Raw genomic sequence first — 17,035 nt, forward strand, 5'->3', positions numbered from 1 at the left:
GTTACACCTGTACATTGCTGCTACATGCAAGTATTTAAAGCACTGAAGGTGAGCAGAAACATAATGTTCAGGGGGTGTAAAGTTACTCTTTAATGACAAAACTTGTCTTTTGTGATCAGATATAATGACATATAAAAATGTCAAAGAAAGAAACAAAAACTTAATGCTGGAGAGGCAGCCAAAATAGATACCAAAGCTGCCTTTCCAATATAGCCAGCTCAGTAAGGACTCGGTTGCCTTTTGTTGAGACAGTATGATTCAATAACAATGCTTTATATGTTTAAAAAAAAAAGATAGCAGTAACAGTGGTCAGTTGAAAAGTGTAAATCAGTGCATAACATTTTCATGGTAGAAGATCCTCTCCACCACATTTGACAGTAAAAGTTGTACACAAACATTTGAAGGCCTTATTTCCAAAAATTGCCTCTGACATCCCTCCTTTCACATAATGCCACAGCTGTTGTTTGTGGCATTTCACTGTCAAGGATTTTCTTTCCCTCCCTGGCAGCCATTCGGTTTAATTCCATTGGGGATGCGAAACAACTCAAGTAAAGACAACCAGTTAAAACCTGTGCGGTACAGCTCAGTTTCTTACCCCATCTGGGTGTCCATCTGAGGCTGTGACCACCAGGGTATAATAATCCAGAGACTCCCTGTCCAGAGGCTTGTCCAGGACCAAATAACCTGCACTGGAGAAAGAACACACAGAGTCCTGTTAAAAAAAATACAATACAATAAGAAAAAATACAAGAGGAACAAACAAACCAGAAAATAATACTGTGGTGTAGCATGGGCTGTTTTCATACAGATGTTTCCGTTCAAAAGTTGTTGATTGTTTACCCTGTTGATCATTCTCTTGCTGATACTTCCAGCCCTTTTTAGGTAGTTTATGTGCTAACTCTCAATCATGGGAACAATTTGGAAACCTGTCTGTCTTTTCTTAAAATGCTTCCAGTATGTACACCACATTGGAGATAACTTGTCAGACAGCTGACAACACTAATAACAACAGCACACTCAGACGTGTATTTGTATTGTGATTATAGGTACTGCGCTGACGCAGATGACGTCTCATACCTATTATCTAACTCACAAAGATTCTGAGTATGGCTGGCTTTTTTAACAAAATAAAGAGGTTATATGCAAAATACCTAAAATAATACAGCAGGATCAGAACTAATTATTATTAATTTTAATGAATTATAATCAATTAAAATCATTCAATTAAATACAGATTTTATTATATTTTACTGGCCAAGAGTGATTTATAAAAAATGTCTTGCATCATCAATATATGGGTTTATTGGTAAAAAGGTATTTTCATGGTAAATGTGTGAATTATTAGTATGGTTCACTAGTCATAGACTCAAGTTATTTAATACAATTCACCAATCAGAAATGTCCAAACAGAAAAAAATGAAAAGATGTAATGGCAAATGATTTACACTTAAGTAAGAATCTACACTAGAAGATCAACAGCTTCAGTGCAGCCTGTCTAAGACTTCTGACCAATCAAAAACCAACAGAAACCTTTGATGTTGGCCTTGATTGATTACACTTTTTTATTTGCCAAGTGAAGATTTACATAATGATTGAAGTGTTTTTAATTCAAGCTACTTTCATGAGTTAGAGATATATCAAATGCAAATTTTTCTCCAGATATTGACAGCTAGAGAGTGTGAGTGTGTGTGTGTGTGTGTGTGTGTGTGTGTGTGTGTGTGTGTGTGTGCGTGTGTGTTTGTGTGTGTGTGTGCAGATGTTAAGTGGTCTACCGAGGAAAGATGTGAAGGAGAGCTTTTTTTTTCAAACAAACTAAAAAACATTTCATTTATATTTAAAGATGATTCATGAAAAGCAAAGTCACACACACACAGACACACACAGACACACACACACACACAGACACACACACAGACACACAAACACACACACACACACACACACACAAAAGAGTGAAGTAAGCTCCATTTACTATCATGGGGGCTCTATGCACATCATTAATGATAACAGCACATCTCACAGTTTGCATGGCCACCTGCCAAAGTTTAAAACCCACTCAAATATGGAGGCACCATATTCCTAAGGTTTCGGATGTATAATCTACATGCATTGTAACTGGGTTACCGTATTTTTCACATTAACCAATACATATTTTACGTGTTGCCTATTCATAGTACTAGCTGTTTAAGTTGGTTGCAATTAAAAGACACATGTGACAATATTTTTTACACAGCTTGCTTTCTCATTTCCACCACACATTTTGACACATTCTCTTCACACACCTTTTGCTCTCAACCAGGATAATAATACCATCGCATTCATAAACAAATGGAGATGAACCTTCTCAAAGCTCATCACTTGCTTCCCACACTAATGGCCCTTTCATTTCTTTATTAAACTAATCTGAATCATTTGGCTATTAGTGTGTGTTCCATCAATGGCAGCCAACTTGGAAAAACGGGCATATACTATCTCATATACTATATGCTGAACTATGAATTTTCAACTGAGCCAAACTCTGCACTAAAGCAACAACAAATCACTCAATCATGTGCTAATATGAGCTGCACAGCATGCTGCACTTGTGCGGTGGAAAAGAAAAACTTGGCTAGTTGTCATAGTGCCATAATGCATATAGCACAGCTAAGGCACAGAAATATTTTGGCATATATTTAGAGATTTGACAATTTCCAACAGAATCCTTCTGAAACTTTTAGAATGCAGTAAGTAAATATCTTCTATTCATTTGAATCTTTGCTGTTATGCATTACTATGCAAGGGACTACTTACTTATTCTTAATCCTCATTTGTCCGTCACGCTTGTTCATTGTTTCCTTCCCAGCTCTCTCTATCACTTTGTCCATATTTACTCCGTCCCTGCCCTCCTCTCCTATCTATTCCTCTTTCTCTCTCTCTTTTCTATCTATCCTTGTATCCTTCCATCCTTATAATTCTGCCCCTTCTTTTACAGTCTTTCACCATACTCTCCTTTGTTTCTGTCTCGCCTCCTCCCTCTAGAAATGTAGATAGGATCTTCCCCCAGCATAAGAAATGCATTTTTAATGAGCAATAAATGAATAAATACAACAAAAGCCCTCAGAGTCAGTACGTGTGTGTATGTGTGTGTATTGGTGTGTTAATGCGAACCCCTCCACAGAGCCCGAGCCCTGAATGATATAATTTAATCTGCTTTCAAAGAATGCGGACATATACTTTTACAACATACTTGTGTATTGCCATGGCAGTACAGTACGCACATACTAATAGTACACATACCCAAAAAAGAAAAAGGGTACTGCTTTTAGTCAAACATGATTTTGTGTGTGTGTGTGTGTGTGTGTGTGTGCTTACTCCTGCTCTAGTGCAAAATCTCCATGAAGGTCTCCACTTTGGATTTTGTAGGTGATGGGGTCCCTCTCCCGATCCACTGCCTTAAAAAGTGAACATTACTTTAACAACAAACCATTTTACATGCAAAAACATCCAGTTTAAAAACTATTTAAATAAACATAACTGGACACGGGTGGTGTGGATGATGGGGTAGCTACTGAGTTTATCTGTAAGGAGCTGTGGAGGTGACAACCTGTGGTATATGGAGTCTGAGTGTACCTGCAGATTAAGCAGTGTAGCTCCTGTTCTCATAGCTTCGCTGATCTCCAGGCTGTATTGTTGCCGCAGGAACCATGGAGGGCTCTGGTTGTTTGGGGGCAAAACTTCAATATATACCGTAGTAATGGATGACCTAAGGAGAGAGAATGAGTAGGAAAGAATAGGGTAAGGTGGTCAGGACAGAGAGAGAAATTACAAAGACGGATAGAGAAAGCCAATAAGTGAGCAGATAATGTGTCATGTTGGAGAGGGATGAGAGAAGAGAAGGAGGAAAAGAAGAGCTGGAGGACACCACAAGAGAATAGTGGGTAAAAACGCAGTGTCAGGAGGGTGAATGGTCTATTATTTAAGTTAAGAGTGGCTAGCCAGTGTTTGTTTCTTTGCACTTCATGCTGTGTTTAACTAATCGATAAGAGCATGAAGCCAACAACAATGTGAAAGGCAAAGAGACTAGACAGTGCTCTACTGCTGGGCTTTTACAAACGTTTTTGGCAGGGCTTAACGTTTTCTATGGTGCATTTCGAAAAACCTATCCTGCTGTTTCAATGATTTATTCATGTAGAATGGCTAGTGTTGTTTTACTGAGGGACAAACCTTAATCTTCATAGTTATTCAATTTAATAAATAGAGTGGCACTATCTTGTTAGGGCAGTATTTCTCTAGAATTTCAACCGTTATTTATAGATAAGCCCTGCACTAGAACACATGAACCTTTTATATCATATCGAGGCTGGGTACCAAACTTTTATACTTTTAGACACCGAAAGAATTTTCCTCAATATTATTGAGTATCTAAAAGTGCCATGTCATTCAATACCAAATTTCAATACCTAAGGCGTAAGTGTCCTCAGTGAGCCAATGAGCATGCAGCATGCTTTTACACAGATCTAATGATTGCTTGTGATTGGCTGTCTAACATTACAAGTTGTAGAAGCATGCAAATAAAACAACGTCACGCACAGAGACAGGGCTCACGTGTGTGTGTTGTAGTGTTTTGAGGGGCTTGACTACAGCGTAGGTCACATAGGTGTGAAGGAGATGAAAAACAGATTAGAAACGCAATGTATAATGTTGTAATTTCTTGTTTTTAACGGTACTAAAATTGGTTTTGTAAATGTTTGAACAATACCCAGTCCTAATCATATTATTAATAATATAAAGGGGTTTGTACAGATGTCCAAAACTGAATTTAAGAATGGATGCAGTGATTGTACAGATGACTATTAAGGTAAGTTGTAGAACATGACATTTTTTAAGCAGCATAACACTTATTCCAGCATGTCACCATAATGACCTGCAACTGAAAGCTCTGTAAATAGCTTGTGTCCTTCTGTCAGTTTTTCTTTCTAAAAATATTCGATTAGCTGGATCAAATTGTCTTGTGTAGAGGACTACAGGCCTATGGCAAATTGACTGCATTACATAATTGGGATATAACAACGTACTGACAGCAAATTTAAACGAGACCCAATTAGGAACACAGTTGGCATCTACCATACCATTTATTTGAGATAATTCAGTAATGTGTTTTGATCCTTGACACCACCTTCACAATGGAACAAGATGAGAACTGGGACTCTAAATAATGACTTAAAAAAACGCTCCACTGGCAGGGAGCACTACTTTGTGTAGACACTAGAACAGGATGCTTTGTGGAAAAATGCCCTTGTTGTACATTACATCACTTAAAATTTTCATTAATCAAAGGAAAGAGAACAAAATAAAAAAAAAACTTAATTGAGCAGCTGTACCCCCAGACCTTTTAAGATAGATCTCATATCTAAAAGGAAAATATGTGTTTAACCTTCCCACAGAGGTAGAGAACAGAACTACAATACGTTATATTTGTATTATTATACCAAAAAACCCTTTTCAGACAGTTGCCAAATTTTTATCAAGTAGCTTTAAAGTGACAAGAATAGTCCTATTCAACAATGTATCAGTGTTCAATACACTGTCAATAGATTATCAGCTTTCAAACTCTTTATAGAAGCTGTATGTTCAAATTGAGATACATGTTTAAGGTGTTTTTAAAGGCATTAACAGCCATCACATAGAAATAGTCTAGGCTTATTTATCCATATTTACTTTGAAGATTTGAGGATCTCCACTTGAATCTAAAATAATCATTTGAGGTTGGACAGTGCTTGGCTGCACAGCATGAGTTTGCATTGACTGGCGCATCAGCAGGTCACTGAGGTTTACGGGTTTAAACATATTGAATTATTTTCCTCCTGCTTTTTCAAAAGAAGTGTTGAGGCATGATGTTCACATGCTCACATGAAAATAAAAGCTGCTCACAGAATGAAATCTGGGGGAAATTGTCACATTAGGAAGAAATAGTGTATGACTATTAAACCTTAATGGTAAAATTCCAATCGTACGTTTTGTCAAATTGGTTATTACTAACACTTCTTACCCGAAACGTTTCCCCGGGTCAAAATGACCTGTTTTCCTATTTCGATGTTCTTTTTAACTACCCAATTGTAATTACCCCAAATAACATGATTGATTCCACACAACGCTCTTTGATGTGATTTTGATGGGTAATTTTTGGGCGTCTTTTTTCAATTTTATAGCATTTGAAAAAAAAAATCACACAAAAAAGTGGTTTTGAAATAGTATTGAGAAAAAGTTGACATATTCCAGTCTGTGATTATCCATCAACATACATTCCTTTAATTTTAGTCAAAATAATTCCTAATTTCTACTTTTCTAACTCAAACATTAGGTATAATTTTCTAAAAATGAGGATTGTTGAGCATAAATTCAAAAAATAACTGTTAAACTAAAGTTAATAAGTTAGTGTTACGTAGTGTTGAAAATGTCAAAAAAGGGACAAACATTGACATTTGAGAAGTGTTGAAAAAAGGGACGAAAATGTAAGAAAAATGATAAAAACATTAATAAAAAGCATCAACAAAATTGTTGATTTTCAGTTTTGACGGGAAGACAACACAAGGGTTAATTAACGGGTTGGTAAAAAGCCCAATTAATCCCATTTTCAGTTTCTCCCCCACATGACGTGAGTGATGTTTGGTTTTACTCAACCTGAATTTCAGGGAAAGAAGCCGCTAGGATTTAGATTTTGTTCCTACTTGGCGAGAGTGTGGAGTTTCAGCGGGGAGAGAAGGGAGAGATTTATTCCTCTCAAAGTGAATAATCGACTGAAAAAGCCAAAGAACGTTGGGTCTAAACAATGACCCACAAAATCTGTTAACATTCACAACAATAAATAAATAAATAGAGTAAAAGCTAGAAAAAATGGAAGCTGCCAGAGTGTGTGAATTGTGGAAACAATTCACATGGCATTGTTGATGAAAACCGATTGAGGGACTGGGGAGTATTCCATATTCAGTGGTGGTTTCTACTGTAGCTGCTAGCTATGGCCTGTTTTTCCATCTTAAAACTCTGTCTATCAATAGACGCAATTCCTTCTTCTACAACTCTTCTTTCTTACTTAATATTGACGATTATTTTCATAGTTATGGTTAAATATAACTGTTCCTACTTGTACGGTACACACAAAGACAAATCCACACAAACCAAACAGACGTGCACATCACACAACTGACACAAATAAACTGAGTGGATGGCAAGCCAAAGCCTAATGTTGTTAATAAAACCATTGATTGGAATGGTCCTTATGAATACTAGAAGTGGCACTTTTACTATTGCTATTTATAATATGACTACTACTGCAAGTAATCTGGTGACATACCTTTTGCATCACATTTGGTCAAGTTCTGTACATGTAATTAGTTATTTGGGGCTACAGCTGTATGACTTGGTGTTGACTTGGCGATTCAGTGCCACGCTTGTGATTAACTTGTGACCAGTGTCACAGTTTTCGTGCAAGAGTCCAATTGGAAATAAATAATTAAGTTACAAAAGTAGTTTGTTCGCTGTCTTAACAGGAGTTTAATGGAGGATTAGACTCTTTATTCAGTGGATAGAGTGGAGTGGTCCGGCTCACGGCTGGAGGTATTCAGGCGCAATCAGCCACCACCAATGGAGGAGGAGAAGTGTTCATAGCTAGCCAGCCAACATTAGCCACTAGGGAGTGAACAATCAGGAATCAGCTTTAGGGTTGGAGGTATGTAAACCCTGGGATTGCTGAAGTGCTGCAGCAGGCAGACATCGTGGCTAGCGATACAATAGCCATTTATGGTCATAAAAATAATAATAATCTGCAAAAATAAGTACAGTTCCTCCAAACTGACTGGCTGCTTGTTCAATAACTAGGTTTCATTTCCTATTTTAACACATGTGACCTGTGGCTGTGCAGGATTTGGAGGTGTTTAGAGGCACTTTAAACAGAGCTGGGCCAAGTAACAAAAGTAAAGAACGTGGTATGATTAATATGAATTGAGTAACTGAAGGAACTTCCCCAACACTGCTTGCAACTTGCAAATAAATTACTTTGTACCACTTCTATAATTTTCTACATGCCTCTTGTGCAAAATGACTTCTTTATCTTGCTCTCTATCTAGCTATTTATCTAACATCTTATCCTGTCTGATCTGTTCTCTCTGGTAGAGCGCTCTTTTCTCTCCTAACCCTAGAGTTTGATGAAAGTATAAATGAGACCCCGGAGCATAAGCTGTTTTCAGTATTCTATGGTGCATCGATCTAGGCCATGCAAAAGCAATTCTATACAATATATCTCAAGGGTTCTTCAATAGTCCTAGCCCCCTTACATAGAGATGTAATACTGAAAAGCTGAGATCCAAAGTCATTAAAGATATGCTCATGCCACTCATGTTTTGTTGGCGCACGCCAGGAAGAGGACACACGGCTCATTTTGGGTCCTGACCTGTAGTTTTTACAAATCAGGTAGCAGAGATGGATATTGATTTGTTATGCCGGTTATGTTTTCAGCTGAGATAAACAGGGGGTCTGGGGAAATTTGGGGACAATCTGTGAGCCAATCACTGGAACCACCTCAATCTGCAGTGGTTCACATTCGGTATTGATTTGGCAACTACATAGCTGGGGCCAGCTGGGGAGACAATTCAATGATGACAAACATCGTTGGAGAGAGAAATTCATTTAAGTTCTGGTGACTAAATCGTTATATTTTATCATTTTATTACAGATATAGGTAAGCAACGGTGATAATTAAAAAAGAAAGTTTTTTCATTTTAAACTTTACTATGTATTTTTGCAAAACTAGACCGATTTGTCAATCCCAGTAGATGGATTTAGTTTGGGTAAATCTGAGGAAAGCACACAAGTCAACGGTTGATGCAAAAAGGACATTTCTGTTGTTTATAAAAGCTGACTTTAAGTGTCTTATGAAATTTTGAGTGTTAACTTTTAAGCGCCGGAGATGGGAAGAGGTTTCAGACTACTAATTATTAGTTTTCATTAGAGATGTCCCAGGGCTAAAGGAAGGGTTTTTGGGCCGATCAAAATATGATCCTTTCTTCAGTGGACTTTATTGTGTTTTCATCACTTTAGCCTGCTAGTTTTGCAGCACTGCTCACCTTTACAGCAGTTGCCAGGCTCTACACAGCAAGCACTTTGCTGCATGTGAGTGAAAATAGTGTGAATTTGTGAAGATATCTTTGGGTGCACTAGCACTTACCAAGGTTGGTAAAGTGCAAGGATTGTTGAAATAAAATAATTAGGACATCCCTACTTTTAATAACTATTGACATCTGATAACTATTGATAAACCAGCTGTTGGGCACCCTTTTGACACCATCTGTTAAGAAAAATCGGGTGGGGTTAGAGAGGAGTAAGCTTACCAGACCTCTGTAGCCAGCTCCTCATCTCTGATAGAAGCTAGTGACTCAAGGTTACATTTGCCGTTAGTACATAACATACCTGCAACCAGTCAAGTTGCATTGTAGGTAATGTAGGGACCAGATTTTAATAAGGAATAAGAATGTGTGGCATACTGTCCATTGTAAATCTCAAACTGGTATAGCAATACAAGACAAAGGCCGCCGTTACAGTAATCAGTGTGCCTTTTTTAGCATTGGATCTTTCAGATCAGCTTGGCATTGCAGGTCTTTAAATTTATGTGTAGACACAAACACTTATCTGGAGAGCAGCAAGAGGTTTAGTGTTGAGTAAAAAAAAATGCTTGGGGGGAGAGGGGAGGGGACTGCTGATGGACAGTTATGTATGCAAAACGTTAAAACGGCTATCTGACTAACATGTAACCAGGTGCTAGATGAGTTAATTAAATGTGATAAAAAAATATTATTAGGAGAATGATGAACAGAATTTGCACCGTTGGCCGCTGACAGCTCAAATTAAACATCTGACTAATCAGTGACTTCCCGGATATTCTCTATTGAGCTGCTGAGCCTATATGAACCTATTAAACTAACTGCCTCTCACACAAGCCTATACCTAAAGAGAAATCAGTACTAAAAAACAAACAAAAATTGTATTCAATAACTACGTGTTTCTTTTGTTCTGTGCATCTTATTTAAAAAGCAGAGACTTGGATTGTTTGATCTGTCGGCAAGGAAACCACAGAGTTAATTTATCTTTTTGTTGAGTTATTTTAGAGTACAAAACACAAAGAGCTACAACCAAGTGTGCTGTGATTATCAACAAACCGATGTTTCTTGAGTCACATTGAGGCATGGTGCCGTGAAAACTATCTGCCACTGCAGCTGCTACATCAATCTATTGAGCAGTGTAGATTGACCATGAACCAGTGGGTGAACGGTCCAATGGCTTGATTTGCTTGTCTATGGAGGTATTGTATGGTAATCGTTAAAACAAACATTTCGCAATTTAACAGTTTTCTGCCAGAGTTTAGCTACCTAATCAGTACACACAGAGTTAAAAATATTGGGAGCAGCTGAAATAGCATGAAATAACCCAAGATGGGGAATAGCCTGAGTTTGTGTGTTTGCTGAAAGTTATGGCTCCTTATTGATTTAATCCATGAAGGAGAGATGAGGGGCAGGAGATGGGAAACAAGAGGCAGGGGAGAAGAAAAAAATCAAAAAATGTCACCTTATCAAGTCAGCCCTTATCCTTAAGAATGCGACCGAGCCAGAGTGCATTACACTATATTTCTTTTACCGGCTGTGGCATTTATTCTAGATGCCATGTGTGCCTGCAATTGCTGAAATCGTCCCTTCTCTGAATTGAGTGTATAATTTTCTTTCCTTTTCTCAAGAAGAGGGTAACTACTAGTGAGTCACCCTTTCATTACCTCCCGATCTGTGTTACTCTTCTCCCTTTCCTTCTTTCTGTCTCACACTTATACAATCCATTTTCCTCTTTTGGACTCCTTGTAATTTTGCAATATATACTAATATTTGTAAAAATGAAAAGTCTCACCTGAAAAGGGTGAACCGAGGGCAGAAAATGGTAATGAAAGTTGGACAGTGTCTAACAATGAATGCAAAAGCTCCAGAAATCTGATTACCTTTGAAGTCTCAGCTCCACACAGAGGGAAAGACAGATAAAGCAGAAGGAGAGAAGCTCTTACCTTCTATGAGGTACAGGCCCGTTGTCCATGGCTTCTACAGTCAAAGCGTAGCTCCGCCCAACGGTGAGCTGGTGACCTGGTGCCACTGTAATGACCCCAGTGCTGTGAAAACAGTTACCATCAGTATTACATGATAAATACACTAGCTTCATATTCATTGAGTCTTTTCATGCCAATTTCTACTTCTATTATACCACATTTCAGAGAAAATATATTGTACTTTTTACTCCACTTCATTAATCTGACAGTTTTAGTTACTGGTTACTTTAAAAATGAAGATGTAGTTTATAAAATACGATTATTTATAATAAATTAAACTACCCAACAAAATGACAGCCCACAAGTACAGCTGAAATGATTGGACAATTAAACACTTTGACTGACAGAACTGTTTTGATTATTTCCAGATAGAGATTCCAAATAGAGTATACTTTTAATACTTTAAGTTGATTTTCCTGATTATACTTGCAGGACTTTAACTCGTAAAGGATCTGAATACTTCTTTCACAACTGGACATGAGAGTGGTATCAATCTTTTTTTATTTAGCATTTATTTATCCAGCTAAGTCGATTGAGAACAAATTGTCATTCGCAGTTCATTCACAGTTACACATTCATCCCTAGAAGCTGCCCAGTACAACCACAGTCTGATCTGCTGGCCATTGAGCAGCTCCACTAGAGCAGTTGGGGTTAAAGGCCTTGCTCAAGGACACCTCACAATTACCCCACCCAGATTTGATCTCGTGGGTATTGGGAATGAACAAGTGACCTCCCGGTCTCAAGCTCGCTTCTCCCTGACCTCTAGGCCACTACTCCCTAACTCTGGAATCAAAAATCTTATTCCTCAAAATGTAAAACTATATCTTTCCTATTCAAATAAAAATCTAAATAGTATCTCAATGCAGGTGGTATATTTACCTGTTGCCAATAATAAAATGTCCCTGGTGGCCAGCTAAGATCCGATAGGTTACTTGACCGTTGGAACCCGCATCAGAGTCGACTGCTGACAGCTGGGAAGAGATACACTCACCATCCATATAAAGCATTTAACAAAGTATGTTGTGAATACTACACACATACCACACATCTGAATCGTTACTTAATACACAGTGTGTTTGACGGTGCGCACCTGTAACACAGTGTCTCCAGGTACCATGTCAGTAAACACGTTGACATTATAAGACACATTAGCAAAAGTTGGAGAGTTGTCGTTTGCATCCAACACAGTTATCGTCACTGTAACCGGGATGCTTTGCTGGACGCCATCTGATGCCAAAAGCTAGAGAGACACAGAGAGACACAAACAAAGAACAATGTATACTGTATTTTTCCTTGACATTAAAATAAGAAAAAATAAATAAAATGTTCTTTCTTTGAGAAAATGTTACACTCAAGCTACAAAAAGCTACCCTTTGAGAATCCTGAGGTGGGCGGACTGTGTACTCAATATATCCTTGACATCTTGATAGTGTCTGTTTGTTTCCATATTTCTTTTGAGCTAGAGGTGTGTGTTTTGTCAATTTATATCCTTGTTTTGGGTTTATTTATGTGTTTAGGGATGCAATTGAAAACTCTTGAAACAAATCAGTCCCAACTGTCTCTTCACGATATTTCAATTCACCTTAACAGTTTCCTCTCAATGATTGCTTTTCCCCACTGCCTTCAAAGACCCCATATTATGCTCATTTTCAGGTTCATAATTGTATTTTGAGGTTGTACCAGAATAGATTTACTGCATATTGCTGCAGATCCTGTTTTCACCCTGTGTGTTTAAGTCTCTGTTTTACCTACAGAGTGAGACATCTCAGTTCTTTACTCTTAAGGGAGTCGCACATGCTCAGTAGCTAAGTAAGATCACATCAGCTAGATTACTCTTTCTCCAACTTTGGTCAGTACAAGGCAGGATTAGCTGGGAGACTTCTTCTAAACAAGTGCCCACGTGTGGAATACCTGCAGAACATGGACATGTAAGTAGTTCTTTTGTAGATTATGGTGAACTTGGCTGCCTGTTCTGCCAATCTTCCCAGCCCTTGTCACATGACCCATTGATTTTTCCATGATGACTATCCGAAAATCTTATGCGATGGATCCAGCACTGGAATTTTTTTTGAACAAAGTGGCAGACTTAGCCTAGGGAAAATGTGTATTGCATACAAATATACAATTTGTTTAAAATGAAAACAATGTTGTTCTATCATATTTAATATTTCCTATATTTGTAAGCAGATTTTCTATGTTTTGTTTGGAAAAAATTACCTGTCCGTCATTCAGCACACAAACATTTTGATGCTCTTGTATGTTAAGAACAAATGAAATGAATCCATTTGGAAAGTCAATGATGCATATCAGAGTGCATATCAACAGAAGCGACAGAAGCTTCTACCCTGATACCAATCTTCTCTGCAATCTCATCTGCCAAGAAGCTGATTGACTCCTTTAAATTAAATCATTCTCCATGTCTCATAGCTCGCTTACTCTCCTCCTCAAGTTTAATTTCCCCAGCAAGGCTTTCATGATGATTACAGTACACCTCTGCTTTTCAATCAATACACCAGGCCTTCTGCTTTTCCTAGCTTTAACTTCCAAATAACTGCAAGCACACACAAGAATGCATTTACTCACACAATATACTGCATCACATGTGTGCGCACACACTGTCAGCATTACCAGACTGAATCTTACAGATAACAGACTGCTGTACGTGAAATGGCAAGGCACACTCAGAGAGTTGTGGGAGTATAAGTAGCAATACCACAGTTTAGAAATATGTCGTTATACATACAGTACAAAATAATGTACCACTGTTAAAGATGCAGCTGGTAAAAGTAGGGCTATTTGTAATTACTTCATACACTGCCAGTTAGCTTGTAAATTCCCAGCCCCCCACCATGGATTCTAATGTGTAGTGAAGTACAGAAGAAGTATAAAGTAGCAGGAACTGGAAAAACTCAAAACTGAATGTCTTTCCATTACTTCAGATACTCTGTTACTGCACTGAACTAACAATAAGAGAGGTAGAATGGCAGATTGAGAGAGAGAGGAACAGCAGAAGGAAGGTGGGATAGAAGTGCAAAGTGAACAGCAGAACCCAACTATAATGAACATGAGGGGCGGACAGAAACAGGGAAACTGATGGAAAGAGGTAACTACATAGGGACAGCAATCACTGTACCAAGGAGTTTCTAATCCTATTTCTGCACTAACCAGTTATTACTAGCAATGCTAAACAAATTTATAGGAGCTTTGTTACAATATCGAATAAATCCATATTTAAACAGTGGTAGAGGTATATGTCTATGAAAGATTGTAATGCACTAATCGTCCCATCTTTGCCTCTTTTTGTCTATAGCTTTCATTATTTTTGCTTCAGGTTTCCCCTTCCCATGGCCCTTGTTCAATCTTTCAGCAACCTCCTGCTCTCTTAATACTAATGTCTTGCTTGTTCACCTGCGCAGCCATCCTTTGCCTTGTCTCTCCCACTCACTTTTTCTCACTTGTCCCTTCCTTACTGGTACAATTAGGGTTAAAAAATTCCTGACTTCATTGAGCTACAGGTGCAAACACCTACACATTCCTCTCCTCTTTCCTATCCATATGCCCCCTCTCCTTCTGTCTTCTTTTTTTTCCCTCTGAGCTTGTTTTTAATTTCTTTTAATTTCTTCTCTTCTATTGTCTCCCATTGGCAGCCCTTCACTAGATAAGATTATTTTTTTCTAGGGTGTCTGATTTAAGGTTGGAGTTACTCAAATGCAGTCAGACGTCTCTCTCTCTCTCTCTCTCTCTCTCTCTCTCTCTCTCTCTCTCTCTCTCTCTCTCTCTCTCTCTCTCTCTCTCTCTCTCTCTCTCTCTCTCTCTCTCTCTCTCTCTCTCTCTCTCTCTCTCTCTCACATTGTATATAATGCATACAAATGCAATTGCTCTATAGTACCGTGAATGTATAGGAGTCTTGTGTCTCCCTATCCAGTGGCTGCACCAGGGTGAGATATCTTCTGATTCCAGTAGCAGACACAGAGAAAACATTAGAATAGCTGTCCAATGAGAACTGGAGCTGAGGGTCCTTGGTCTGTTGGAGAGAAAGAAAGATGTTTAGGGGAGAAGACGTTTCAGTCAGTTTTCTTTCATAACCCAGGGAGATACTATTCGATGTCCGCCATACTGCTAGCGGAGCACACATGAAGCTGGTACACATTGTACATGTGAGAACTCCCCAGCACACCACCGGCAATGAAATTATGGCTGAGCCCCTTCATTACTTAAATAAAACAAATACATATCTATATATAAAGAGACTGGATAATTGATGCACATGCAGTAAATAATTAAAAGAGCACATTACAGAAATGAGAAAGCAATAATTATCTGTCTTTCTCTTAAACATAATTGTATTTTAAAAATTGAAGGACAACTGAAATAAATGTGAGGAGAACCACAGCACAGCTCAGAGCAAATAAGTGCTTAGACAGGAAAATGAAAAACATCTCATAGGTTGTCTTGACATCAAAATATTCCTACAAGTGTGTGTGTGTGTGTGTGTGTGCATGTGTGTGTTAGTGTTATACTCAGTGATGGAGAGGCAATCCTCATCCAAGTCCTCCTCTGACATTATCCACACAGTCACCTCCTCTGTGTGTGTGTGTGTGTGTGTGTGTGTGTGTGTGTGTGTGTGTGTGTGTGTAGATGTGTGTGTGTTTGTGTGTGTGTGAGCTTTCATTCCAGATAAGGCTGGCTCAGCAGGGAAGGGGGGCTGATAATATTGTTGATGTAGCTAGTGTGGATATTGAGTCATAAATAAACACACACACAGACACTCACAGTCGTATGCAACACACATAAATAAAAGTGATGGGCGGCTCATAAAAGCAATTAGGACTAATCATCATTGTTGGTACTTAATGCTGGAGGAAAGACCAGGGTTAGCAATATTTAAAATAACTCAACATATATCACACACAGACACAGTAACACACAGACACAGTAACACACAGACACAATAACACGCACACACACACACACACACACAAATTATCTAATGTGTGTCTTTTAGAAAGCAATGAACCAAAGCTTGTTTTTGTCAAAATGCCCATGCTACATCTTAAACAAACTAAGCTCTTGGGAATGCATCGGCGATAACAATGCAGCACCACTGTAAATTCTTACATTATCACTGAGAGGCAATTTAAGAGGCACATGGTTTTACTATCCAGATTCACATGGAAGTTAGATAGGGCACTTCACACACTGCAAGCAAGGCACAAAATAGAAAGATTTAGTAGACGAAAAAGAAGGGCTGGAATAGACACCGCATCTGCTCGATCCTTCATTTCTGTACATTACTTCCTGTGTAAACACTGTCACCATGCTGCTGGTTTTGTCTTCATGGTGATTTAACTGTGTTTAGAGAAAATAATGGACTTGTTTCCTTCTGTTTACACTCTTGATTCCTAAAGTTTAAATTACGACAGTTTAGGAAAGTTCCAAAGTGCCGGATTATTGGTAGACCTGTCTCCACATGGTGAGCATGGTGCTGTAGTACGAGTACTTGTAAGAGACACTACACAACTAAAGAGTTTTGAGGGCTGTGTTTTTTCACAAATATTTATTTCACTTTTCAAAATCCCAAAATGAAATAGGCAAAAGCAGAATAATTTGATAAAAACAGTATGTTTGTTTGCTCTACCTTCAACTGCATATGTCACCATGCTTGGCTGACAGCTACAGTTGGTATTTCAGCTGGCACACTCGAAGAGCTGCAGCGCTGGCTAGAGATGTGAAGCATGCTTTCGTCTACATCATTAAAACATCAAGGACCAATTGTTTATAAAATGACTATGATTTTCGAGGATTAAATCTGTCAGCATTATCACTGTTAACGGCATACAGTATGTGCCATGCGAGAGCTCGACAGGTGTACCAATGATAACTGGTGGTTGAGCAACCAGTCAATTACCACATAGCAAATCT

General features: G+C 38.3%; 1 protein-coding gene across 4 annotated transcripts in view; it reads right to left on the minus strand.

Moving 5' to 3' along the window:
* LOC117937118 (protocadherin-15-like) overlaps positions 1-17,035 on the minus strand; it is a 167,331-nt gene that overhangs the window by 73,450 nt on the left and 76,846 nt on the right. For all 4 annotated transcript variants that reach the window (XM_034860831.1, XM_034860830.1, XM_034860829.1 and 1 more), the window contains 7 exons: positions 15,003-15,137; positions 12,204-12,353; positions 11,993-12,084; positions 11,075-11,176; positions 3,610-3,742; positions 3,352-3,431; positions 596-689 (listed from right to left, as the gene is read on the minus strand). In XM_034860831.1, the coding sequence (XP_034716722.1) occupies positions 596-689; positions 3,352-3,431; positions 3,610-3,742; positions 11,075-11,176; positions 11,993-12,084; positions 12,204-12,353; positions 15,003-15,137 (786 nt within the window). The remainder of the gene's footprint in view (positions 1-595; positions 690-3,351; positions 3,432-3,609; positions 3,743-11,074; positions 11,177-11,992; positions 12,085-12,203; positions 12,354-15,002; positions 15,138-17,035) is intronic.

This window comes from Etheostoma cragini, chromosome 21, assembly GCF_013103735.1.
Source record: "Etheostoma cragini isolate CJK2018 chromosome 21, CSU_Ecrag_1.0, whole genome shotgun sequence".
Taxonomy (NCBI): domain Eukaryota; kingdom Metazoa; phylum Chordata; class Actinopteri; order Perciformes; family Percidae; genus Etheostoma; species Etheostoma cragini.